Source organism: Squalius cephalus (genome assembly GCF_949319135.1).
Source record: "Squalius cephalus genome assembly, chromosome: 10".
In the NCBI taxonomy this organism is placed as follows: domain Eukaryota; kingdom Metazoa; phylum Chordata; class Actinopteri; order Cypriniformes; family Leuciscidae; genus Squalius; species Squalius cephalus.
In genome coordinates, this window is record NC_137131.1 from 30,543,953 (window position 1) to 30,570,565 (window position 26,613).

The 26,613-nt window shown below is 38.6% G+C and overlaps 3 protein-coding genes across 5 annotated transcripts in view; 1 reads left to right on the forward strand and 2 right to left on the reverse strand.

The window, feature by feature from the left end:
• Positions 1 to 5,249, forward strand: part of cfap100 (cilia and flagella associated protein 100) — a 23,580-nt gene extending 18,331 nt beyond the window's left edge. Inside the window, exons 10-14 of the mRNA XM_079883304.1 lie at positions 119 to 273; positions 367 to 502; positions 2,426 to 2,628; positions 2,879 to 2,972; positions 4,248 to 5,249. Coding sequence (XP_079739430.1) covers positions 119 to 273; positions 367 to 502; positions 2,426 to 2,628; positions 2,879 to 2,972; positions 4,248 to 4,361 — 702 coding nt within the window. The 3' untranslated portion in view covers positions 4,362 to 5,249. The remainder of the gene's footprint in view (positions 1 to 118; positions 274 to 366; positions 503 to 2,425; positions 2,629 to 2,878; positions 2,973 to 4,247) is intronic.
• Positions 4,567 to 15,195, reverse strand: LOC307165559 (zinc finger protein ZXDC). Its single transcript, XM_079883291.1, has 9 exons — positions 13,267 to 15,195; positions 13,007 to 13,159; positions 12,850 to 12,928; positions 11,428 to 11,558; positions 9,010 to 9,180; positions 7,356 to 8,221; positions 6,260 to 6,514; positions 6,084 to 6,185; positions 4,567 to 5,303 (listed from the first exon to the last, which is right to left on the reverse strand). Exons 1-9 carry the CDS (start codon positions 15,155 to 15,157, stop codon positions 5,217 to 5,219), a joined length of 3,735 nt encoding a protein of 1,244 aa, XP_079739417.1. The 5' UTR covers positions 15,158 to 15,195; the 3' UTR covers positions 4,567 to 5,216.
• A 563-nt stretch (positions 15,196 to 15,758) lies between these two features.
• Positions 15,759 to 26,613, reverse strand: part of thumpd3 (THUMP domain containing 3) — a 200,770-nt gene continuing 189,915 nt past the window's right edge. Inside the window, exons 2-11 of one of the 3 annotated variants that reach the window (XM_079883306.1) lie at positions 26,051 to 26,209; positions 25,762 to 25,941; positions 21,093 to 21,170; positions 19,518 to 19,970; positions 19,073 to 19,203; positions 17,348 to 17,417; positions 17,122 to 17,237; positions 16,789 to 16,893; positions 16,522 to 16,645; positions 15,759 to 16,232 (exon numbers count right to left, since the gene is read on the reverse strand). In XM_079883306.1, coding sequence (XP_079739432.1) covers positions 16,044 to 16,232; positions 16,522 to 16,645; positions 16,789 to 16,893; positions 17,122 to 17,237; positions 17,348 to 17,417; positions 19,073 to 19,203; positions 19,518 to 19,970; positions 21,093 to 21,170; positions 25,762 to 25,923 — 1,428 coding nt within the window. In that variant the 5' untranslated portion in view covers positions 25,924 to 25,941; positions 26,051 to 26,209 and the 3' untranslated portion in view covers positions 15,759 to 16,043. Of the gene's footprint in view, positions 16,233 to 16,521; positions 16,646 to 16,788; positions 16,894 to 17,121; positions 17,238 to 17,347; positions 17,418 to 19,072; positions 19,204 to 19,517; positions 19,971 to 21,092; positions 21,171 to 25,761; positions 25,942 to 26,050; positions 26,235 to 26,613 lie in introns of those variants that run through there. The other 2 variants (XM_079883305.1, XM_079883307.1) reach the window with 2 other exon arrangements.

The following is a 26,613-nucleotide window of genomic DNA, read 5'->3' on the forward strand; positions in this document are numbered from 1 at the left end:
CACGTTCTTTCGGGGGGCTCCTGTACCATTAAAGCAACTACCAATGAGATGAATGGGAATGTAGCAGATTCCTCCTTAACCTCCTTGTTTTAAATGACAACTTTATTGCCTCCATTAGGAGGACCCAGAAATCTTCTTCAAAGATCCTCAGGATCTGTTGAATCTGATGACTGAGCTGGAAGAGCAGAACCTTTCTCTCATCCAGAACACTAGAGAGACAGAAGAGACTTTGGAGGAGTTCAGACAGAATGCTGAACTGACTCGCAAAAACATGTGTGTACCTATGTGCCTTAGAATTGCACCAATATGTTTTTTTATTTAATTATACCAGTAGATAAATGTATATATTTGTTTGTGCATATGCAGGGAGTCTGAGTCAAAGCAGCTAAAAGAGCAGATTGATTTCATGAGTGACACCATTCAAAAGGAGAGAGAGAGAACAGCAGAGCTTGAACTGAAAGCCAAACACTTCAGCTTTGGACAGTACAAACCAGAGGACCAGGTATGCATTTTTTGTTGTTGTTGTGGGTTTCATATTTGTCTTCTGTTGTGCTACTTTGTAATTTTCTTTGTAAGCTTCCTTGACAAACAGACTGCCCATTGATTAAAACAATTAATCATCTTTTCTGGGCTGACATAAAATACAGTATCTTCCGTTTTGAATTCTTAAAATTGCATATGAATATACTGTATATTTTCACTTCCAAATTTAGTGCATCCAGTTCCTGAATAATAAATAATAGATAAATTAATGAATAAAAAATGTTTTGTTTTTTTTGCCAGTCTTCTCATTAACAGTGTAATGTAACAGTGTAATTTCATCCTTGTTGAGCTTCAATTAATGCATATTTGCCTTTAAGAAATGCATCTTAAATATTTAATTAATCTCACACATTAACATGTTAACTTTGGCAGCCCTACTGTCTTTACACACATATACATGCAGGTTGTATATGTATATATTCTTGTTAATTAATTTAGGGTAATTTAAGGTAAGGTAAGGTAATTTAATTTCAATATACAGAAAAAAACTTGATTTAACAATGACACAAAGTAGTGTTTTATATATGAATAAAATATTTATTAAAATCACATGAGTTAGGGAAAATATGGCTGGATTGTAAAATCTTTCAGACACTAATTTTACGTGTTTGATAACTCCTAAAGTTTTAAGTTGAAAACTGGCCTCCCTACCTTTAAACTAAGCTGTGTTCCCCAATGCTAGCTATGTAGTTTTCGGAGCAGCTAGCAATAGCAAGTTAGCTTTGAAAGCATGAGTTCCCACCCTCTCTTCAGGGCGCTCTCCAAAGCCACGCATTCTTCAAAACACATGAATGCACTTGTGACTTTGTGAAACAGACTGTCTAAATGTTGCTATAGTAGTCTAATTTTAATGCTAGAAAGCCTGTTTCATCATTAAAATGCATTTTCACATTCATCTTGACTGAGGGGGGCCTCAAATATGGAACACAATTTTATGGCTGTGGATGTTCTCACAGTTTCAGAGTAAAACATATTTATTTCATATACAATTTAACAAAAAACAAAACACAAGTAATACTCCAGAAGTTCAGAGCCTGGGAAAAAGCAAAACAAAACAGATCGTCCAAGGTAGCAAAACACATGAACAAAACCGTAACAGTGACAAGACCATGAACACGGGGAACTCAGGGACGGCCGTGACAGAACAGGCAAGGCCTCGGGTGTCTGACATAGAAGTGTGCATCATTAGAAGCACCAAAGATAGGGGAAGAAACAACAGACTTGGGACCATCAGGCTAGGGACTGCAGTGCTGGGTCCACTGAACTTGGGACCACCGGTACTGGGTGGTCTAGGCTAGGGAGTGCAGAGGAATGGATTCCGAGAATAGCTCCAGGACTGAAGGGAGGTGGGATCCATCACCCTTACTGTGAAGGGGTATCCTGAATCCTTTTGATTAAAAGCAACAAGGACACTGTCAGGATAATGAACTTGATGGACCAGATCCAAAAACTCACTATGGTCCATGAGGGAAAGATAGATTCAAACTTAAATTGTAATCAATTGAGAGCAAGATTTTACTTGAAGAACGTGGATTTCAGATGATTTCAAAGGGTAAACTAAAAAACACATAAACACTAGCAATTATAGGCATTAAAGATGTCATCTTTACAGATTTACAACAATCATTTAAAAATGTAGGAAGGTTCTGTAAAATCCTAAAATATGCCATACATCCAACTACAAGACAGCAGTAGAAGCAATATCACGCTGTTCGTGCTGTTCATCTTGAGTCAAAGATATTAAAGATTTGATGTCTATAATGTTTTTTCTTTTAAATTCTGATAAGACACAAGTATTGTGTAGCTCATTGCTTCTAAAAATCTTTGCATTGATAAATCATTGGACACTGAAGACTTAAGAATACTTGTACCCTGCCCTCAGGACAAGACTCTTGACACACTGAGCCATAAGGTGAAGGAGGTGTATCACTGCTGTGTGGGGGAAACGGAGGCAAACCTAAACACTTTGCAGATGCTGACAGCCATTGAGGAAAAATTGGGGCAGCTTCTGGAAAATGCCGAAACGATTCCAAAAGACCAAATGAGTATTGCTGAACGTGCCAAAGAGAAAGAGAGGAGACTGAGGTGACCATACACTGTAAAAAAAAAAAATTGTTGTTGAGTTGTACTATTTCAATACTATTTTAGTTTTTGTACTTCAATATTTCATGTTCAATTCAATGTTACTTGCCATTTCTTTCTAATAGTGAAATTTTCTAGTCATTTTTGAGTGAGAATTGTTTTTGCACCAATGTTTTGTCAGTGTACATATACATTAAACCAGCAACAAAATAATCTGTATCTAGTTCGTTTCTAAACTTCTTTTACCCTTTAGAGTGCGTGATGAGAAGATACATTTGCAGATTAAACAACAGGAGGAAAGACAGAAAAAAGCCTTGGAAAGATCGCAGAATGAGATAAAAAAAACGGTAAGAAAAGAAAACAAGTTTTACTGCAACAAATGCTTAATTTACCTTTTGGCTCTAGTCATAAAAGTATATCACAATTGTTTATCACTATTAAAGGGTCATATTTATTTTCCCACAATTTTGTGACCATTTCTCACCCTCCTATAAGAAAAGCAGTTTTAAAAAAAAAAATCACTCCAGCTGCAGGTTATAGTCATGTACAAATTTGCAACTCCCTCATCATTCAATCCCTCATTCAAAAATCAAGTCAAGATTTACACATTTCAATTAATAGTAAAATTCTATCAAACTGATTTGAATAATCCTTACATATTTTTCATATTATAAATTAAGAATTTTAAATGAGTCAAAAAACTAGAGCTTAATAAAATATTTTGTATAAATCTTAATGGAACAAGGGAATAGACATAAAAAAAAAAAAATGTTTTAAATGTTTAAACTTAAAGGTGCTCTAAGCGATGTCACACGTTTTTTAAGGCCAAAAATGTTTTTGTCACATAGAGCAAACATCTCCTCACTATCCGCTAGCTGCCTGTCCCCTGAACACATTGTAAAAACACCTCTGTAGACAGCACAGGCTCCACAAACGGCAACAAAAACAAACTGGGCTAACCCGCACCACGAAACATAAACTGTACCAGCCAATAACTGACCAGAAGGATTTGGGGGTGGGGGTGGGGTTAGGGGGGTTAGTGCACGGATGAGGAGGAGGGAGGGTCTAGCTAGCCTCCGTTTTTTTTGACAATACTTTAAACGTCAACAAGAAGTGACGTCACCCAACATTTAGAGCACCTAGATTTATTCAAAATATTTGATTAAGTTTGTTTTTTTTACTCATTTGAAATTCTTAATTCATAATATGTAAGGATTATTCCATTCAATTTTATGGAATTTTACTATTAATTGAAATGTATAAATCTTGAAAAAAGGCTTAATTTTTTTTGTAAAGCCTCCAGTACATTGTGACAGGATCACAAAACAATCTTAACTTTTTGTTTGGTGTTTAGGAATAATAGTATCTATCCCGCATTGTCTATTTCCTCACTGTAACAGTGTGGGTCAAGTTTCTGATTAACCAATTGACATCCCTGACATGTAACCTGTGTGATATCACAAAGTCAGTGTAAGCAATGCAGAATGAGTGATTATTTTAATATTTGTCACAATTTCTTCACTGAAAAAAAAATCTTTTATCTCATGATATGACCTCTTTAAATGACTGACATTGCTTTTTAAACAAGTGAGAGTGAGAACATGCTTTCTCTATTCTTTTAGTCTGTTAAGAAGCTGATGCCACGCTCTCAGCCCACTGTCCACAAACGTCAGCCAAACAAAAGCACTGAAACCACGGACCGGGAAAAAGAAGAGTTCCTGTATTTCTTTAGTTAAATCACAAGTACGCAGATAATCGAATTTGCATCACATTTACATACAACTAACTGTAGATAGTAGATAGCATCAAGTATATAGATGTTTCCTTGTTTTTACAAAGGTTTAAATTTTGAAGTTTGAAAGGACATGAATATAAATGTATGAATCATAAACATACAAAAGCTTTTGAGAACAAAGAATATGAAATTGACATATTTACAGACACAAACTAGTGAAAATGTTTATTTAAATGTAAAATTTTATTAACATGTTTTGAAGTAAACCATAGCTAATAAATACATTTCAATTGCATCATTTTATAAAAAGTAGATTTTTTTTTTTTTTTTTTTTTTACAAACATGGAACATAAGTGTATCTGAACTTTACAAAGCCATACAAAAATAGGCATCAAAACAACTTTGTTCCATAATGGTCAACCAGGCAAATAAGTTAAGGTCAAATTAGACTGACTTGATTAATTACATAAACAGTTAAAGATTTCATAGACCAATAGAATTTATTCTGGTTAAGAGATGGATCAATGGTGTTCACTGCCATGTGTCTTGTGTGTGCTCACAAGTCACCAGATCTAAAAACTAAATATTGAAATAAAAACAAGCATTTATCAAGTCACATGATCAAAAAAAAAAAAAAAACAACAACTAAATGTGCTTTGTTTTTGGTCAAATTAGCTTTTTGTATGGAGCACAATACTATTCTGATATCCTGTTTTAAACATGAATGAAGGGATTTGCTTATTAAACTACACAATGATAAAACCAGTAGAGGCACTGAGAAAATGTACAAGATCATCTAAGAAAGAGAGAGACGGCCCATCATATGTTCCTTGAGTAGCACCTCCTGTTTCTACTATCACTCCAAATCTTGTAGGTTGATGGTGCTACCAGTGAACTGGGAGTTATCAGATCCATTTTCATCTTCAGCCATGACTGTGGGTTCCTACAAATGAGAATATTTAGATCAGTTTGTATGTCTAGAATTTCCAAATTGAAATACACAACAGGGTCATTTTATGGCACACAATCACGTAATGGAATGAAATCATTGTTTGTTTGTTTTTTATCTGAACTGATCCTAAATAAACCCACAAGACTCATTTGTCACAAAAAAAAAAGTTGTCACAAATAAAAAACTTTTTTTATTTTTCTTTGCTTCGTCATTATGGTTATAAATGTGTTTTCATTGTAGTTTATGCGCATGTCTTCTTATCAGATAAAAAAAAAATCAGACTCAAATTGAGCACTTTTTTAGAACTTGTGCGCACTTTTCATGCAGCATTGTTTTTATGTAATATCCCAAAATCACAAAACAAAACATAAAAAAATAGATTGATGGGAACATGGCTAATGAGAGCCGGTGACTTTTAGCAAAATGCACGGAGCATGTGGTGTTTCTTGTTCATCTCTGATATGCATTTCATGCACCATTGACATACATAAACAATCTTTGCCCTACACAAGGTTTAGCAAGCAGCAAGCAGCAAGGAAACAGCAATGTCAATGACATGGAATGACATCCGCTAATGTCATTTATAAACTAGTAGGCAATTAGCAGTTGGAACAGATTTTTTTTCCTCCCACTTCAAATTACTGTCTTATCTGAAGGCAAATAATATTGAAAATAAATCTTAAAATAAAAAACTACAACTACACTCTACTACAAATGAAAAAAGAGAATACAAATGATGCAATGAATATGAGGCTTAATAGTTGTATGAACCTGTAGGATGTTGACAGGCAGATCCACAGTGAGCTGAGAGTGCGAACATGAGGTCTGTGAACTCAACTGGAAAGCCAAGTCTCCATCAGCAGCAGGGTCATCCTATAACAAACACACTCAAATCAATGTACTGAACAGAAGTGAGAATGCTTCCAAATTCTTTCCCATGATCTCACCTGCAGCAGCTGAATCTGCACAAACTGTGCGCCTGTCACCGGATCCCGGATGGGTAGCTCACCATTTCCTGTAGCAGCTCCTTCTCCAAAATGAGCGCTTGAATTAGTCGACAGAGCAGAGCTGGTGCCCTTTGATCCTTTAGTCTTTCTTTGTCCGTTCTCTGAGGCACATGTGGAAGAGCCTGGGCCTTTCTGTTTCCTCCTCTTGGCGAGCTGAATGGCCCTGTAGTCTGTGCGTGCTGATCCACTGCTGTCCTAATGGCAGAACAAAAGAACACTGTATAGTCAGACATTTGCGTTAACTTGCTTAAAAATGACTGAAAAAAGAACATTTAACAAAATAAAAGAGGCTTTCGCACCATGTAATTCTAGGAACTAGCCACCAGGGTGGTTCCTCGAGAACTAATGGTTCCCCAGGCAACATTTTCCTGGTTGCATTCGCTCCACCAGTAGAAACTCTGAAGTGACGTAAGAGCTGTGTTGCTGTGAGTTATATTGACGGCACGGTGGCCCTATATTTTGACGGCGCTGAGAACGCCAGAGCCTGAGCTCACAGTGCTCGCATTCTCCGTTCATTAGTTTACGATCTGTCTAACAGTCCTGTCTAATACGTTATTAGATAGAACTGTTATACATAGAAAGTAGACAGTATATGAAAAGGTATTAGCATATGCAGTGTGGTTGATGTCTAGTGTTGCTAGCTGAGCAAAAATACATAATCATGTTTGGCTTGGTCCCCTCAAAGTTTCGTTGGATTTTCCCCTTAGCGTGAGGGTTAAGAGGTCCATCTATCACTGTTTTTCAGGCAATAATCTGTGAGTTTACACAGCTTTTTCTTTTTTAAATGGCGGGTGCTGGTGTTTTGCGAGCGTTCTGCCAATCCGCGTCACTACCGTCACTGGTAGTTCCTATAGTGCTGGTTTAGAGCCTACTCTTAAGTAGGAGCTAAATTAGTTCCTCCAAAAGGAGTTCCTATAACTAAAACCGTTCCTAGTTCCTCCGGTGCGAAAGCCCCTAAAGGAAGCTTAAATTCTATTTTATGGCTAACAATTTCAGAAATTTCAAGATTAACATGTGCTCTCGCTTTCCAACTAACCATAACAGGGCAGGGGGTGACCGAGGGCAATTCTGTTGTTTTCTGCCCACTGTAGGATCCACTGTGGCTGGGGAACACAAACTGACACATCCCCTTACTGCCATCTGACTGAGCCATGACCTCCACTCTGCTTAACAAGGGCCCACCGACTGTCTCACTGCCTGCCAGGTCAGCCTTGGCCTGCGGACAAAGTAACTCTGCTACAGGAGTTGCCGTGAGAGCCATGGAGGAGGAGAGAGAAGGAACAAGAGATGAACTGAGTGCTGAAGGAAGAGCTGAAGTCAGTGATGAAAGAGACGGAGTGAGCGATGAAGAGAGTGATGGTGTGAGAGTAGATGGGGATTCTACAGTCAAAGGATTGCAGGAATTCAGAGGGTGGAGTTGTTCTGAAGATGCAGTACTCTGAATTGCCAGAGCAGTTAGTGTTCCCAGCTCTTCTGGGTTGACTGTTTGCACATCATCCAAATGCAATGTGGCATGGGGCAAAACCCCTCCACCTCCTCCAGCACCCAATCCCGTCTCCAATACATGGACGCCCATACCTTGCCCAGCTGCTAAAATGAGAGGATCCACAGTTTTTGCCCCGTTAAGAGCCGATCCGACTGATGCCGGATCTATTGTGAGGATTCCGGCGTTAACCAAAGGCATGTCCATGGAGAAGGATCCTGCCCCAGAGCTACTTTCACTCCCTATAGAGACAGCAGTGGTCCCAGGACATGCAGGAATGCTGGAGAAGAGAGATGATAGGTCCAGACTGCTGAGTTCTGCTCCTGCAGGTCCCGAGGGGGCACTAACAGCCTGTGAAATACTTGTCAGTTCACTGCTGGGAGTTAAAGTGGATGTGTCATCCAACTGACTCAACACATCTGCAGGAAGAACGGAACATTATGTTGATACACAGAGGTTATGGTTACACAATCAATTTAAACATTCAGGTTTTTAAGATATCACTTTGATAAGCCTAAGGTCTATCCAGCCATAAACAATGAATACCAAACATATCTTTGGCTAATCTTGGTTTCAGTAGTGCTGGGTGGTGTTGACTAAAAACCTGTATCACTGTATTTAACATGCTGACGGTTTATATGGCTGAAATATCAATATATTTTAAATATCAAACTGCCAATTGATTTTGCATTTCATGTTTTCTTTTACAAAAATTAGAAAAATTAGTCACTGTAACAGTTATCATAAATAGTGGCAAAATAATAAAGCTTAGAGTCCTAAATCCTTCTAATGATACAAAGATGTCAAGATTAGATAAGAATCCTATGGTAATAGTTTGAGGTGAATGTAAACAAAATCTGGTGCTGCCAGCAATCATTGTGTCTAAAGTGGTTAAAGGAGTTAGTTGTTTGGGTTAGGGCTGAGCGATATATCGCATGACATTGTTAGGCGCATCTCGTCAGTAAATAATGCGATAATTAATGCAATATGGCTCAGCTTGTCAGTTAACTACGGCTCTGAGTTGTAAATGCCGCTCCATCTGAAAGCAGGTGATCAACCTGCAACCTTACTACTAATCAAGGAACCGGCTTTACTGACGAGATGCGCCTAACAATGTAATGCAATATATCGCCCAGCCCTAGTTTGGGTTATTAAATGTTGTTTTATAAAGTCATAACCCTGAAGTTGCGTGTGAGTGTCGGTGTACCTGGGCTGAGGTTGTGGTGTTTAAGCATGTGTGTCTTGAGGCTGCTGCGTGATGAGAAGTGTTTGGTGCAACCAGCAACAGGACAGCGACTCCTCAGACTGACTCCATCCTGCTTGTGCTTCTTAGAATGGATGTAGAGACTACTGCGAGCTGAAAATTTCGCATTACAACCTGCACATTTAAATACAAATAATAACAATTACAAAATTAAATCTGAAATAGTAGTATTAAAAGAAAAGTGTCAGACATTTCACATGGAAAATTATGGAGAATCTGAAAAATATAAAAAACATCCATGACTAAAAAACGTACAATACAAAATCAACCGCTAAGGGTGTCACGATTCTCCAAATCCTCGATTCGATTACATTTTCGATTCTAAAGTCACGGTTCGATTCGATTCTCGATTTGTTTGATTGTAAAAAAAAAATTTGCATCACAATAAGTGTATTGTGATTGTCACTAACATTTTTCACTAACACTAACATTCAAAACTGAATTTTATTAGATTTAGTGACATGTTACAATGTTTACATGGTACAATTTCTGGTATGCTACGCTTTTTTATTATTTCAATTCAATTCAATTATTGTGATTTGATTTGATATGGACTTATTTGGATAAATATTAGGTAGGCTACACAAGATAGGCGTTAATTTGTCTAAAAAAACCCAAAAAACAACTCACCTAATGCTGTAAACATACAGAGAGCCCTATCAGCTGGTAGTAGGCTATTATTTAAGGTTAAAAATAATTAAATATAATGATTTTTTTTATTATAATAACAACTTTATTTAATGACATAAGTAAAAAAAATATAATATGTAATATAGAACACATATTTAGCAAAATACTCTCTATAGCTATTTTTTTCTTGCCAACTACATGCTATACTATAACCTATTATGGTCATTAACTGGCTTTCCTGAGGTAAATGTGACATAATTGTTCTCCAGCTGTGTTATTGACCTCTTCACGCTGATGAAAAACACTGATTGATCGATATTATGTATGAGGAATATACATTTCGGAAGTTGTACTGTATCTTTCAACGTGTTCGTGTTTTTTTTTTACTATTAGCCCACGTGAACCAATCATCTCTACTAGCTAGTAGAGATGATCGGTTCACGTGCGCTAGGGATCTGTCACGTAACATTTACAAGCGCCAAAACGGTATTTATTGTTTGAATTTCGTAATAAAATTGACAGAATCTGAGAGCTGAGATTTTTTTTTTATATCATAAAGTAACCTGCTCTAGTCTGTCGGTCTCCGTGTCCTCTTTGCTTCGCGATTTTTCTGTGCGTGAGAGCGTGTGAAAAGTGTAAATTGCGCGTGTCTCACGGTGAATGCGTTACTAGCAGCACTTCAACACGTGTTTTTTTTTTTTTTTTTTCGCTTGGCAAGCCGAGCTGACGTGACACGGAGGCGTGACAGCATCGACGATTCCATTTTTTGATTCGATAATCGAGATTGAGCATTAATTTCGATCAACCGCTGCTGATTAATGAATGCTATTCGAGCCCTGTACTGTTTGAGGCCTGTAGCTGTTAAAGTGACCATAAAAACAAAATTGATTGTTACTATTTATGGAATATTGCTGTATTTATTACACATGATTTTTTTATTTTATTCATGTGCCCTTTTAATCTTTAAACAAAGTAACTTCCCCTCCCTCTTGCGATGACAATTCTTCTCTGATAATGTGTTTACTTGCGCAGGGGCGGGACTACATGCATTAGGAAATGACAATGATCCAATCAATTCCCAATAGACGACTTTTTTGTTATATATATATATATATATATTAGGGGTGTGAATTGTCACTGGTCTCTTGATTCAATTAAATTAAATTAAATTCAATTCAATTAGATTACGATTATCATTTCATGATGCGTTGCAATATTACTGCACAAGGCTACATTTTCGTCAGTGAATACAAGCAGTCAGATATGTGAACTCCCTTTTTATTTTATCTGCTCCAATTAAGTACACTTCCTGAATGTAGTCAAACAAAACTTAAGTCTGAACACAGCAGACGACAGGAGCATTTAAAGACTAATAAACACTGGTAATTCCGATTAATGGTGCAGCCCTAGAATCATTCATTCAAACGATTAGTTCACGAAACACCACCATGTGTTGCTAAGAGATGCACACCTGTCCTGTGGCTTTGTTTGGAACTATTTTCGTTGGTGAAATAGAGCAAAAAAAGGCAATATTGTGTCTAAAATGTAAGTCAATTAATATCAACTTCTTGTTTATTGAACTGTTGTATAAAATCAATATCACATTTGTACTCATGCAGTTATTTGGAGAAAAAAAACGTCACTCTTCGTGTGATACTGATTAACTATATTAAATTATATAAATATAATAGACCTACAGAGGTATTTTTGCCATTTATCTTGAATACTGACCTTCAACAGGACATTCAAATGGCTTGGTACCAAGGTGTGTGATACTGTGGCCCTTCAGGTGCTCGGCCCGTGTAAAGGATTTCCCGCAGCCTTCCTCTGGACATGCAAAACGTCTGTCATCATCGTGCTTCCTGCAGATGAAGATCAACACCTAATGAATCACTGGGAATCTTGAGACTGACTTTCAACAACATGTTGATGCTGCTTTTAAACAATACATATTTTGAAATTATAAAATTCCATTGACTTGAAATAGTATGACTTATATCTTAAACCTGCATGTAGTCCACTGGAGTGGACAGATCCATTCAGTGTTACGTTACCTAAATTGTATTTAGATGTTATCCAAAATGTGGTGGACACTGGTGCATTAAAGGGTTAAGTTTTAGCATATTAAAGGATTTAATTTGGATTATTTTTAAGATCATTTACTATTTATTAAAATATGATGATGAAACTTTTATAGATATTATAGGGATGGCCTGAAATGGTTTTGGAGGGCCAAAACAGACACTGAACCCAGTCAAAACGTGTCATCGGATAAGTGCTAATTAAAAGTCTATTTTGTGCGCACAACGTGGATAAGCTACAACAAACATGTCAACTGTGTGGAGACTAGCTCTGGATTGACAAAATTAATTTCTATATGGTAATGATATGGTTTCTTAAATATAAAATCGTTTAGTCTTTTAGCTGTTTTCTGATGATGCATGAAGAAAACTTTGTGCACGCCTGCCATCCAATATTCGCAAAAAGCTTTGTTACTTTAATATGAAGCAAAGTCTGAACTTTAAAATTCTTTCAATTTATTATTAAATTGAAACAATAAACGTTGTTTTGGCACTCTTAGTGTGACATCACTGTATTGCCTCAGGTCCAAGTGGCAGCACGGATCAAGTGCACGTGAACTGATCGTCTCATCTCCTCTTTACTAGTTACAGCATGAAAAAAAACATGGGGGAACATCAGAAGGTATGTTGAAAGATACATTACAACTTACCGAAATGAATCCTGTTTCATGTGATCGCTCAGTGTTTCAACCGGGGAAAGACGTCAATAAACAGCTTGTAGGCTATACAATGTCACTTAACGTTACATTTACCTCAAGAAAGCTATTCAATGTCCATAAACTCATTAGTAAGCTAGAAGAAGAAAAAACTAGAGAAGAGAATTTTGCTAAATATATGCACTGTATTACATATTCATTATATTTTTATTTAACCTGTTAGTGATGTCTTGATTATTGTTTGAATAAATCTGTCATGAAAACAAGTTATTACAGTTTTCATTTAGGTGCATCCCTAAAAGATATGTTACTTATAACAATATTATTCACAATTACCAGAAACTTATAGAGCAATAGGATATACAGTATAAATGTTCATGCATGTATTGGTATAAAGGTTGGAAACTGCTTCTCACCGTTTGTGCCTCAGTAATTTAGACATGCTTGTGAAGGTCCAGCCACAGGAATCAAAATCACAAACAAAAGGTCTTTCACCTGGGGAAAAAATGAGAGATTACTGTTAAAAAAATTCAAGTGATATGACTTTATTCCAAGTATCTGCGTTTTTTTCACCAGTGTGGCTGCGGAGGTGTATTTTGAGCCGACAAGCCTTGTCATAACGCTTGTCACAGCCAGGATAGGTGCATGTGAACTGAGCCATTTCTCTGAAGTGGGTTCTGTTGTGGGAGAACAGGGCGCTGAAAGTGATGAAGGTCTTCTCGCATCCTGAGGAGGAACAGAAACACCACCATCAGGTCGGTATTAGTATCTGCAATATTGCCATTGCCTACTGTCAACTTTGTCTGAGATATTAAGATATCAGTTCAGCTCACCTGGGAACTCACACTTATGTGGTCTCTCGGGTTCAAAATGTGTTCTTTGATGATTAGTGAGTCTCGTGGCAGTGCGAAACCTCTCACTGCATACTTCACAGATAAATGCATTTTCCTGGTCATGTGCTCTAACATGAGCTTTTAGATTGTAGACTGTGGTGAAACGCCGACCACAGTTTTCCCATTCACATTTATAAGGCCGCACTTTGTCATGAGACTGCAAGTGCCGTTTCAGTTTGTATGACGTTGTGAAGGACCAATCGCAGCCCTCCACTGTGCACTTGAAGGGACGCTGGTCCTCTGTGTGTAGAACCAAGTGAATTTTGAGATTTTGCCGGGTGTCAAAGGTGCTGGAACAGCCTGGTTGGGGACATCTATACTTTACTACTGAACCTTTCTTGGTCAATCCAGATACAGTTAATAGGTTTATTGGCTGTAGTTCTTCACAAGCAACTGATTTGATTTTAGAATTTTGGTAAATACTATTCCCATCTTCTATAGCACAAATGGTTCCTTCCTCTTGCTTAATTGGTGGGCAAGAGTCCAGAGTAACACCCATTTCTGATAACAAACAGTCATCAGCTAGAGCCAATTCCGAGTCACTGCTGGTGAATCTGACTTTAGGCTCATCTTGTACACTTGAGGAAACATTGCTGATTTTCCCAATGGACTTACTTCCACCGTCATAGTTCAGCAGCACAAGATCTTCATTGTCTTTCATTCCCAAATGTTCTTTTAAGCTTATCATTCCATCCTCCTTGTAAGCGTAGCCCTCTGGCGGAGTGGCTAGGGTCAATATTCCATTTTCAATAGTTACAATGATACTCTGATTGTTAATCATGATGGTCCCAGAGAATGATTCATTTATAGGTATTGGAGTCCCATCAGGACCATAGTCCCCATTACTACTGGACTCTTGAGTTGCATAATCCATGATATTTAATTCAGCCATCTCTGGTGCAACCCTGTTCTCTGGTACAAATGCAAGGCTATTATTTTTTGTCACACACTGCATCAATTCTTCTGTTGAATGTTGAACTAAATGATTGCTGAGCATTTCTACAGTAGAGACCTTTGATGTTTGACTGCTCCCAGCATAGTCTTCTGATAATATTGGGTCTCTATTCTCTGCCACAAGACAAAATTCGTGTCTAACATTTTGGTCTGTCCTCTCAAATCTGGTATTTAAGCTACTGTGGCTTGAAAGATGTCCCGATCTGGACGAGGTTCTGTTGAAGTTTCCATCTGAATCTACAGGGGAACTGAGAGTCTTTGACTTTGACGATGAAGATCCATTTTCTTCTGCTTTGTATTGAAAGTTCATTTGTCGTTCCTTGCTGTCATCTTCTTTATGCACTATGTTAAAAACCACATATAGTTCATCTGGGCTCTTGCCTAAAGAGGCAGAGGTGTTGCTGAGAAGCTTCTCTGTCGTGTGCCTTTGTTCACAGCTTTCTGTGTCCAGGAGGGGAAGCGCCATTTGCAGATCGTTGTCCTCATGTTCATCGGCCCTCTCAAACACAGAAGGCAGCAGCTCTAATTCATTGAACACCTTTTGCCTGGACGCATTCACGTCACCGAGCTCTGCAACTGCGGACGGTATATCATATGTCTTATGATGGCTGTTTTGCAGAGACAGAGCGCTGCCATTTTCCGCAACCCGAAGCGGCGACGATCTGGCCCGGTTGTTGTTGTCATCACTTTGGATGCCCAGCGGTCCCGAGAGATCCGAGATCGCATTTTCGGTCAGACGTGTTTTCGCATGAATCCCTGAAGCTGTTGTCTGCTGAGAGAATGTTGTGTGGAGCGGGACGCCATGTTGGTAGTGAGTGTTTTTTGTGTCAGAAAGCCCCTGGATTTCCATCTTGGTGTCCCTGTAGCAGCAGCTCATGAAAGCTCCGCCCTTCACATACGAGTGACTGATCCTGATAGGCCGGTTTGGAAATTACGTCACACCAAACACATTTTTCAAGATCCTCAATTCGATTAAATTCTAAGTCCACGAGACATGCTCTCAAAAAGAAATATCAATATACAGAGCAAAAAAAGTGTAATTTCTTTCTTCATGGTTTCTGCTATTATACTTTTTTACAAATTATGGGGTGAATTTAATTAAAGTGTAGCAGTGCAAAACTGCATAAAGTGAATCGGGTGCTAAAACAAAGTGTGCAAACTTAGTTACATTGGGTGTAAGTCATTCTTCAATTCGGATGAGGCATTTATGATGCTTTAAGAGTCATTTACTATGTTACATTTTAATTCATCTTTACCCCAGCCAACCATGCTTGGATTAATAAAGGTGCATTCCATTTAAACAATTAAGCAAGAGTGAATTACTGTAAAACCGTTTTTTTCTGGTACCGGTAAAAACTGCAGTTGAAGAAATGAAGACAAAGATGGTAGGTCCAATGCAGTGTGAACAAATAATTTGGAAATAGTAATTGCAAATAGTAATTGCAATTTTCACAAAGAAATAAATCACACCTCGAAATAAACAAACATTTGAACATTTTATTAGCCTGGAATCAGAACAGCCAAAGATTAACTTGGAATCATAACAGCCAAAGACTATGTCTCAGGTCAACTAATTAAGAAAAAAAGAAAAGAAAAAGCAAACTTTGGGATCATGTTAACTTAACTTAACACACACACACACACACACACACACACACACACACACACACACACACACACACACACACACACACACACACACACACACACACACACACACACAAGGAACGCAAATGGATTTGTGAAATTGTCTTCCAGGCTTCTCACGGACTTGCGTCCTCCATATTCTCTTTTTGTGGTTCTGTTGCTGTATGAGGCTCTGTTACATTTTCTGAAGTGGTGCCAAAAACTACTGCCGTCCTTTTGAGCACAAAAACGCCAGCATGCAATCCTCCCACATTCACCCAAACAGTGTGCGATTTCCGCCACAGTCCCCCCATCTGCAACATTGCCTGAGAAAGACAGATAAAGTAGGCCATTATGGGGAGAAATGGACTTTGCTTTGATAACTCAGTCATGAAAAATCTAGTTAAAACATTCTGCATTAAATATGAAAAGGAACTATGCTAGATTTATAATATATTTAAACAAACAAACAAAAAAACAAAAAATCTGGATTCCATTTTATCGCTGAATGTTCCATTTCACATGACAATTTCATTCCTAAATTCCAAAATGCTTTTTAATTAACTACATTAAGAACTATAAATTATAATTTTGAAAAACTCAAAGTAGCCACACCTTTGAGAAACACTTTTTATCTTGAGTCAGCAGCACAGCTTTTCCTGTACCCGGTTTACAAACTCGAGCCATTTCTCGAAGACATAAAGGATATAATTCCCAGTTTTTCTTCTTGGACCCCATTCTTCAAAGCATACACAACACAAACAGTTTAAATACACAAACGCTTAATAATATAATTATACTGTAATAGGATTATTCATTGCAATGATAAATTGGGATAGTTCTAAACTTATAGCAACTATAACTCCAGATGTCCGTCAGTACCTCTTTCCAAAAGGCATGTCGGTAATGATGATATCCACTGAACTGCTTCTCATGGGTAGATTGCACAAGTCCCACTGAACTATGTCTAAGGGCAAGCCTGAAGAGCTACAAATACAACATGAAGTGAACACAGTGAACATTTGAATCGGGAGTCATTTTTGTAGTCATTTATTGTCACACAAAAAAGGTGTTTATGTTGTTTATATATTTGAATGATCTCATATGAGTTTCAAAATTAAACATTTGAAAAAATACTTCAATAGTATACAAATAATACTAAAATAACACTGTTCCAAAAAAGGTTGGCAGGCAGGACACTATCAAAAGCCTCACCTTCCCCCATCATGTGTTCTCTTCAGAATGTGCTTGATATTATTGACCGATCGGCTGACTGCTATGCCATTGTTGTCTCCAGCTAAAAAGAATGAATTCTGCCATTCCATGGCTCCCTGATAAAACAAAGAGCATTTGTTTTTAAAAACAATTCACTCTAACACAGAAATATAACTGAAGACTAGACTGCAAATTCATTAAACAGTTTAGTCATAATTCAACAAACCTCTAAAGGTATAGCTCCAGTTCCACACATGGGATCTACAATCACATCTGACACCTGTGGCTTGCAAAGTCTGAAAAGTAAAAAAAAAAAAGTATAACAATCAGTGACAATCATAATTGTTTGTAGGGCTGGGCGATATATCGCATGACATTGTTTTGCGCATCTCGTCAGTAAAGCCGGTTCCTTGATTAGTAGTAAATCGCCATCACCTGCTTTCAAATGGAGCGGCATTTACTACACAGAGCCGTAGTTCACTGACAAGCTGAGCCATATCGCATTAATTATCGCGGACGTATCGCCTGCGAATTAGTAGAAAAAAGTTCTTTAGATTATTAAATCGGTCTACACACTAAGTAGTTTAATTCTCTTGGTTCGGACAAAAAAAAAGAAAATGATACATTTAGTCCTGGTTAGCTTATGTCAGGTTTATGTTCTGTTTTGGTTTAGTTTTATGTGTTCCCAGTTCCTGTGTTTATTTCCTGTCTTCCCTAAATAGTTCCCTATTTAAGAGTATAGGGGGCGATTTCGGACAGCCATTTGTAGTGGTTTTCCAAAACCATAGTGGACATTGTTGAGTTCACTCATTCAATCCCACAATGCACCGCAATAACGAGCGTACAACTGATGTATGCTCAACAGCTAGCTAAAGAATACCCATAATGCACTGTGAGAGTTGCGCGCCAAATGAATTCCCACTTCTGACCAGAAGATTGCACCCACAGCTGAATCATCCATCCATCCATTTTCCAAACTGCTGGTCCAATGTAGGTAAAGCGTAATAGTATAAATTCCTTTTTAATTGATTATTAAATTGTTTAATTATAGTTTAAACATAGTTTTCAGAGTTCAAGATCAATCTTTTCATCTTACTACTGGAACTGCCAGTTTGCTAAATTTCAAATAATTATTAAACAGCAAGCACAAACTATACAAAAGCGGCAGCCCTTCCTGCGCACTGTTTAATATAATTTGTGTATAAAGTATTCGGCTTTTATGGCATATATTTTGCGACGGAAAATCCAAAACTAAATGCGCTCGTTGTAAATGCATACATATGATGGCATTTTTACCAGCTGAGAAAAGAGCTTTAAAAATGTGTAAAGGAGTCAAAACAGTGGCAGGAATTCCTCCGTTGCACACAAACAAAAATCTGCTGCAAGAAGACGGTGGTTCGGACACCTGTACCGAACTGTAATGGGCAACGTAGCTCCTATGATGTGAAAAAACAGGTATGCTTGAGGATTCTGTCCTTTTTAGGGTTGCATCTTGTGACATCATTGTGGCGAGCAGGACGAGGCCGAGGGCCGTGAGAGATACGAGACTGGTGCGTTGCGCAGGTGTCGCTCATCTTTAATCACGCCAACGGTCTCGCGCCGCTCTCTCACGGCCCTCAGCCTCGTCCTGCTCGCCACAATCATATACCTGTTTTTGCTTTTTTTTTTTAGATGTCTTTGGTCTGTGTTGAATTCATATTTCAGTCAAATCGCACCAGAGTTCGTTTGGAAGCGGATCGAGACCCATCTTTTCAGCGTTCTCGGTCCACTTGTTTTGTGTGCATCAGGGTTCAGGTGGCAGCGTTCACACTTTTTCAAATGAACCGCACTAACAGAGCAATCGCACCAGAGTTCATTTTAATCAAACCAAACATGCTAAGTGTGAAAACACACTATTGTGACCATCCTACCATAATGATTGGAAACGATGGTTTACAAGAATGCTGCTTACCTAAGCATGCCATAAGCCAGTGTAGACCGTAGAGTGGTGGGGCCAAAGTGAGTGATGTTTCTCCTATGTAGACTTTCCACAGTGAGAGCAATGCCAATAACAACTTCATTATTGTGGATATTCAACAGCACCTGTAAATAGAGAGAAACATATGCAATGTTTGTTACAATTGCTCTCTTTGTTTTACTGAATATATTTTATTGTCATTACTACTTTACACAACACCACATTGGATATGGTTTAGGCTCCCATTCTTCTTTTCTACAGAAGAACAACTTTACACTAATTAAATTAAACTAAAATGTGCACTCAGAAGGACTTTCTTTTCTTTCACAAAGAAAGCACTTTTGATAAATATAAGGTACTCATATGAGGTTTAGAATGGATGATATAGTAAAAAGAAAAAAAGAGGTCAACATTTTGTGTTAGAATTTCTGAACCTTACCTCAACATCAAATTTAGTCATATCTGCTTTCCACTGAAAGAACTCCTGCACAGCTCCTCCAAAGTCTCGCGCCGCATCATTTGAGGTGAAGCAGTGTTTGTCTCCGGCTCTGTTGCATGTCACGCGAAACTTAAGAGGCATTACCCCTGACTCCTGATCCTGGATTTCAGAGAGTTTGTCTTCCTCAGAGTCATTTTCTGGCTGAGGAGAAACATCTCTTTGGTTCTCCTTCACCTCTAGAGCCTCAAGATCTACCCAGAGCTCTTCAGGATCTGACAGGACAGTATCAGTACATAAGGTGCTAACATTGCCGCACTGATCTGATTTTGTAGGGTTAGCTCTTTTCCGACGTCCTTTCCTCTTTCTTATAGAATTGTTCAACTTCCACACTTCTAGAGCATTGGTCCAAGGCAGCTTGGCGGCCAGCTCTAGCCAATCCAATTCCACTTCCTCCTGTTAAACCAACATTAAACAATAAATGCCTTCCTGTTCTAAAATTATAGGTTACACTTTATTTTAAGGTGTCCTTGTTATAATGTAATTATACAAGTAAGTACTGAGTAATATTAATTAACTACATGTACTTACTATAGAGTTAGTGTTAGGAATTAGGATTAAGGTTTGGTTTAGGATTAGTTGCATGTACACTGCGTGCAGAATTATTAGGCATGTTGATTTTCTGATCATTTTTTCTTTTTTTTTTCAGGCACATTTGACCAATTCCAAACCACACTAATCTTAATAACTACTATTCATTTTGTATTTAATCATTTATAAGTGATTTATAATTGTTCATGAAGGCTGGAAATGAACGCCTTATATTCAGGTGTGCATAATTATTAGGCACGTTTTCTTTTGCAGATAAAATAAGCCAAAAAGAGATTTAACTCAGACTGAAATGTCAACCTTAGTCTCTGATATCCTGAGACTCCAAATAGGTTGCAGTTCTGGAAAATGGTGGCGCTGGAGACTAAAGGGTTCCCGATGATTTCACAATTACTTCTTCACCTTCATTCTTAATTCTTTTGCAGTTAACATGTCTTTTCTTCTCCACCTGTTTCTGTCTGACCCTGCTGACCCAATGAGCATTTCACTGTCCAATGGTCATGCCTTAACTGCAATTTCTAGTATTGCATCCTTCTCATAGGCATTTAATAATTTTTTTACTTTTCAGTCTGAGTTAAATTAATTTTTTGGCTTATTTTATCTGTAAAAGAAAACGTGCCTAATAATTATGCACACCTGAATATAAGGCAGTTTTCATTTCCAGCCTTCATGAATGAAATTAGTACATTCCATGTGTTTTACATCAATCATCATAACATTGATTCTTGTTTTGTTTTTTTTGCCAGAGGAATTAATTACATTCTCTCTATTAGTACACCAAGATTTCATAAATAACATGACTTAACATGAGTTTAGCACCCTTGTTTTAAAGCATTATTTTATAAATGAAACCATCATTAACTAAACAAATACCACCTGCACATGTATGCGAGGTATTATATAAACTTTGGTACTCATTCGGTACTCAACAACTGTCAATAACTACAACTAGTAAAATATTGCACATACCTTTGTGTCTTTGAATTGGTAGTTGTCATATTCTTTTACCACAACAAACAGATTGTCTAGAGACTTCAGGTGATGTACCTTTAGAAATAAATAAATGAAAATCACATGACAATTTGAAGGTAAATAGACAGTGCTGCTTTACTCACTATCATGTCGTTTCAAACCAATATAACTTTTTTCACGAAACACAAAAAAGGAAATTGTAAAGTATTGTAATGGTCATTGATTTCAATGCAGTTACAAAAAAAATGATCTGAGGCTTTTAAAATAAAAAAAGGATGCAAAGATAATCTAGAACAGGGATGGGCAACTTCGGTCCTGTAGGGCCACTGTCCTACAGAGTTTAGCTTCAACCCTAATCAAACACACCTGAACAAGCTAATCAAGGTCCCCAGGATTACTAGAAAATTACAGGCAGGTGATTTTTTCAGGGTTGGAGCTAAACTCTGTAGGACAGTGGCCCTCCAGGACCGAAGTTGCCCATCCCTGATCTAGAATCTGATGTTTATGGCTTTCCGACACCACCACGGGTGGTCTGCGTGCAAACTGAAGTGTATAACCGCTTGTGAACGTGTTTACAACCTACTCCGACACCTCTGGAAGTGCGTGCCATGCGCTTGCAAAGGGAGAGAGGGGATGTAGCGTTCTGTGATGCGTCTGGGTCACCCCGCTGCCTAATGACAGGGTGTTGCCACCTATTAGAGGGGTGATATTGACAACCTCTGCACATGTTAGACCACCATTGTGTGCCAGGGGAACACTTGTGTTGAGAGTGAGGGAGCACACATGGCTTATGCGCCGCAGGATGCCGCTCGGGAGCAGGGACCTGCTTATAATGTGCGAGTGAGAATGAGGAAAGTTGTCCTGCTGTTGAGACACATTTGGTTTTATTTTTATTGCAAACTTTATTGGCATCAACACATTCAAACTTTCCCCTCTGTCACCTGCAGCCTGCAAGGGAACAGATGGGTGCAATACAGCAAGGTGAACCGTGGTGGATCGTCGTCCACAGTTTCCTCCTCAGACCACTCCGATCAGGAACAAGGCTGGGTTTCAGGTGCAGGCTTGCACTGGATTGCCTGGATTTGCACAGCTGGTTCCGGGTACTTCCTCGAGCCCGAGTAATGTCTAGTTCACACTACACAACTTTAAACGTCGGCAGATCGCTGTGCTGTTTAGACTACATGACTTGCTCTGGAGTCTTGAAGTCGTTGTGGTGTTCACACTATGTGACACTACGTAAATTATCTGCAACAGGGGGTTAGACACGACACAAGCTGACAACAACGACTCTATCCGGTCCCAAAATCACCTTTTGTCACAAAAACATGCGCAAGAAGTGTAATGGGAAATGGCACATTCCAATGTCTATTTGAAAATGGACGGCGGGACAAAATTGGTGGTAAAAAAATAAATAAAAATAAAAAATAATAATAATATATATATATATATATATATATATATATATATTTTTTTTTTTTTTTTTTTTTTTGTTGTTTTTGTTTGTGCAATGATCCGTTTAGAACCCCGAAAAAAAAGAAAAAAAGAAAAAAAAGAATATGGGTGAAAGGATGGATAAGCACACGCGGGCAGCAGGGATTGTCTGCCAGAGAGAGTTGGAGGTGAGTAAAACATTATAATGAAAAAGCAGCTGCCTGTTGTGGTTTGTTTGGCAACGATGGTTACAAATACAAAAGTCTTTTGTAATGTCATAACAAGCTGATCATTGGCTGTTGCTCGTCGCAACACGACACCACAGGCTATCGAGTCGGCCGACAGCTCCAGATATTTGGCATGCTAGATATTTGTCTGGCGTCGGCGACACGTCGGCGATGTGTCAGCGAGCATTTTTGATGCGTCGTTAAGTATTTCACACTTAAAGATTGGCGACCGCGGATCACCCGCAGATTTTCACGCGATTACAGCCCGACCTGTCGGCGAGCTCGTTAACTTGCAAATCGGGCTTAAATCGGGCTTAAAATCCTGTAGTGTGAACTAGCCATAAGATGCAGCTGATGATCTATCTGATGCTCAAACGAGTGCTGAGCGGAGAAGGATCTAGAGCATGCTGGAGGGGCTGCAGCCCATTTAGGCAGGAAATGGCTCAATACTTTTTTTTGACTGCTTCTGGGCCACAAGGAACTTCTCCAAAAAAGAACCCACAGCATCGCCAAAGAGGCCGTGGGGGCTTATGGTACCCATCGTTCCGTACCATCCAGTCCAGTAGCTGTGCCTTCTCGGACTCCCTCATGTCCATCAGTGTGAGCCACAAGTGACGCTGAAAGACCATGAGACTACCCATGCTATGATCAATGCCCTGGGCGGTCTTCTTCGTCACCCGGAGCACCAGGGGCCTCATTTATAAAACTGTGCGTAGGAACCTTACTAAAAGTGTACGTGCGCCCGAAAGGCAAAAATGGCGTACGCAAAAAAATATTCAGACTTATAAAACCGTGCGTACGCCAGAACCTGCGCAGAATTCACTTTATAAATCGCAGTCAGCGGAAGATTGTGCGTACATGCGTCTCCACCCGAAATAACCATATATGGAGCTTACAACGCCTAGTTTTACTATGCAGATCCTCATCTACATATCATTTGCATATGATTATTCATCCACGTGATAACTTAAACGTTATCACGTGGATGAATGATCATATGCAAATGATATAAACGGTACAAGAAACATTACATTACATTAATACAAATCAAGTAGTTGTCTATCCTTGCCTTGTTTTTGAATAGCCTACATAAATCAAATAGTGTAAAATACATTTCAGACAAAGTTTTTCTCAATCTTTTCCACTTGCCGAATTGTATTTTTAATTGATTTATATTTTTAATGGAAACAGATAGGCCTTGGGCATTATTTGCACGAAACTATTTTCTCAGACAATCTGGTATCATGATAAGCAATTATCTCTGTGGTTAAAACATTAAAGCACGCCACAGGAAAAGTGTTCAAAAACAATCGCATCCACAACAAATATTTCTAATGATTGAATTTAAAAAAATGTTGTAACTTCAGTAATGATTTCATGTTTAAGTGTTTAACTCCATTAATTTGAATGGCATATTTAATATAAATGTTTATATCAGAAGTATTTTATTTATTTTAACTGTTATTTGCGTCAGTTTCACTAAACGGCTCAACACGCTCGCTGCCGCGGACATTTAAGAAGGAATGGATATTTGCTTCAAGTGACAGGCTTGGTGATTGAAACTGTATTTGTATAATCTTTCTGTATATGTTTAATTTTCTTTAGATTTTCTGTATAAAAGTGACCAAAAATACATTTAACTCCAGCTCACCATCGGTGTCGCCAAAGTGCTCCATCTCCAAAACGTTCGTACGCATGGGTCAGAGTTTGCGTGCAGGTGCGCAAATTTTCCCGTCAAGTTTTTCTTTATAAATCCCACCTTTTGCGCAGGAACTGGCGTACGCATGTTTTCAGCCCCGTTTTGTGCGTACGCAAGCTTTATAAATGAGGCCCCAGGTCTGCAGCATCTTCACTTGGAAGACTTGAAGCACAGCCATGGTATGGATGGCTGATGCTGCAATGTTCGCTTTTTCAGCAATGTGAGCTATAGCAGGTGCGGTTTTGAGGGGAGCGATGACATCAACATCTTCCCACTTGCAGCCGGGCACAGGTGGCCCGTAATGGCCTCCTCGACGAGAGGCGGTTTGGTGCATCCCAAGCGGTCAGTCCCGTCGACAGAGGAGAGGAGATACGATCCAGTGCCCTTCATCGTTGAGGTCGCCTCACCTGTGGCGCCAATAGAGACCAGGTCGCGGGCTTGATCAGAACTCTCAGAATAAGACACAGGCGAGGTCCTGCTCATCCTGAACGATGAGCACGCTGGAGCTGCATCAGCGTGCGATCATCTGATGGGTATACTATTGCACATGGCTGCCTCGGACTCTCCTTCCGCGGCTCAACAACGGTGCACTGTTCAGGACAGTGTAAATCCTGACACGGAGGGTCCTGACTGTCATTTCCTTGCAGAAAGAACAGTCAGGCCTATCCAGCGCGGCCTCCACATGGGCACAGCCCAGGCAGAAGACACACGTATCGTGCATAAAATAACTTTTTGTTAATTTGCAATAAACTTAAACTACAATGTTTCTATAGTTATAATAAAAACGTTTTACATCATATTTAAATTGTATTATGTTGCTTGCAATGTTGTATAGAATTGTAGTTCATTCATTCGATTAATATGTTAAGTACTTGTTCTTGTTCCTTTGTCTATTTTTTACTTTTTCTTTTCTTCTTCTTCTTCAAATTCAAGTTTGTAATGTTGTGATTCCCCTCACAGCTGGTTGGTTGGATTTATGACTTGTAAATCTTTAAAAATATATTTTTTTTATATAATATAAATGGGGTGGGGGGTTATTAAAAAACACAAAGAATAGTTTTAATTGAAATATTTATGTACGTGCTTGCTGAAAAAAACAGCTGTGTCATTCACTACACAGCACTATGTGGCATGTCACAACTTTTAGTGGCACATGTTACTGAAAACCGGATGTGCCGATGGCTTCTCTTCTGTACGCAAGATGCCATGCCACTATGTTAATAATAGCCTATGCAAATAACACTTTCTGATCTCAGAGGATCGTTGTCGTTACAAAAAATTATGTGAATCAAACGAGAGGACAACTGACCTTAGCAAGTTTATCTGTTGTTATATCAAAATAAATCCTTCCTCTGTTTTTGCTGACTCTAGCAGTGGCATCGAGCTTTTCCTGAACCTCCTCCGCCGCAGTGAGCTCGAATCCTGTCGGAACAGTCGCTCCGATCGTCACAGTCTGATCAAGCTCCTGCATTATCAGACCCCGGGTTTACTGCAATAGAGGATATTAATGCAACTGACACGTCTTGCACAATTTTCCTGATTATATGATTTAAGCCTCAAGAACTTTAGACATCGCCTTGCAGTGAGTATTTACAAACCGTTTAACAAATTCGAGACTTTCGGCTAGTAAACAATGTGAGCATTTGAAGGGCGAACATTTTTTATAACTTTCGTTCGTTCAAGAGAACAGATCTCTACAGTATCAGTACACTGACAATATACATAAATACCGGAAAGAAACAAGCATGAGAAGTTATCTCCTCTTCTTCTTCTTCGGTAGATTTTATTGGCAGCTTGCAAACATAGTGCATTACCGCCATCTACTGGACTGAGGTGTGATCACATTAAGACGTCATTAAAAAAACAAGAAAAAAAAAAAAAAAAAAAAAAAAAAAAAAAACAAGCCCAAGCTTCAGCTGGCGCTGCGTGTTCAGCTCCTCCAGCTTCCACCCTGAGCTCCTCAACCTACCAGGAAAAAAAAAAAAAAAAAACACCTTCTTCTTGCTAATTGAGTTTCTTTAAGGCAGGGTTTCTCAAACTCGGTCCTGGAGGGCCACTGTCCTGCACAGTTTAGCTTCAACCCTGATCAAACACACCTAGCTGTGAGTTTCTAGTGATCCTGAAGACATTGATTAGCTTGCTCAGGTGTGTTTGATCAGGG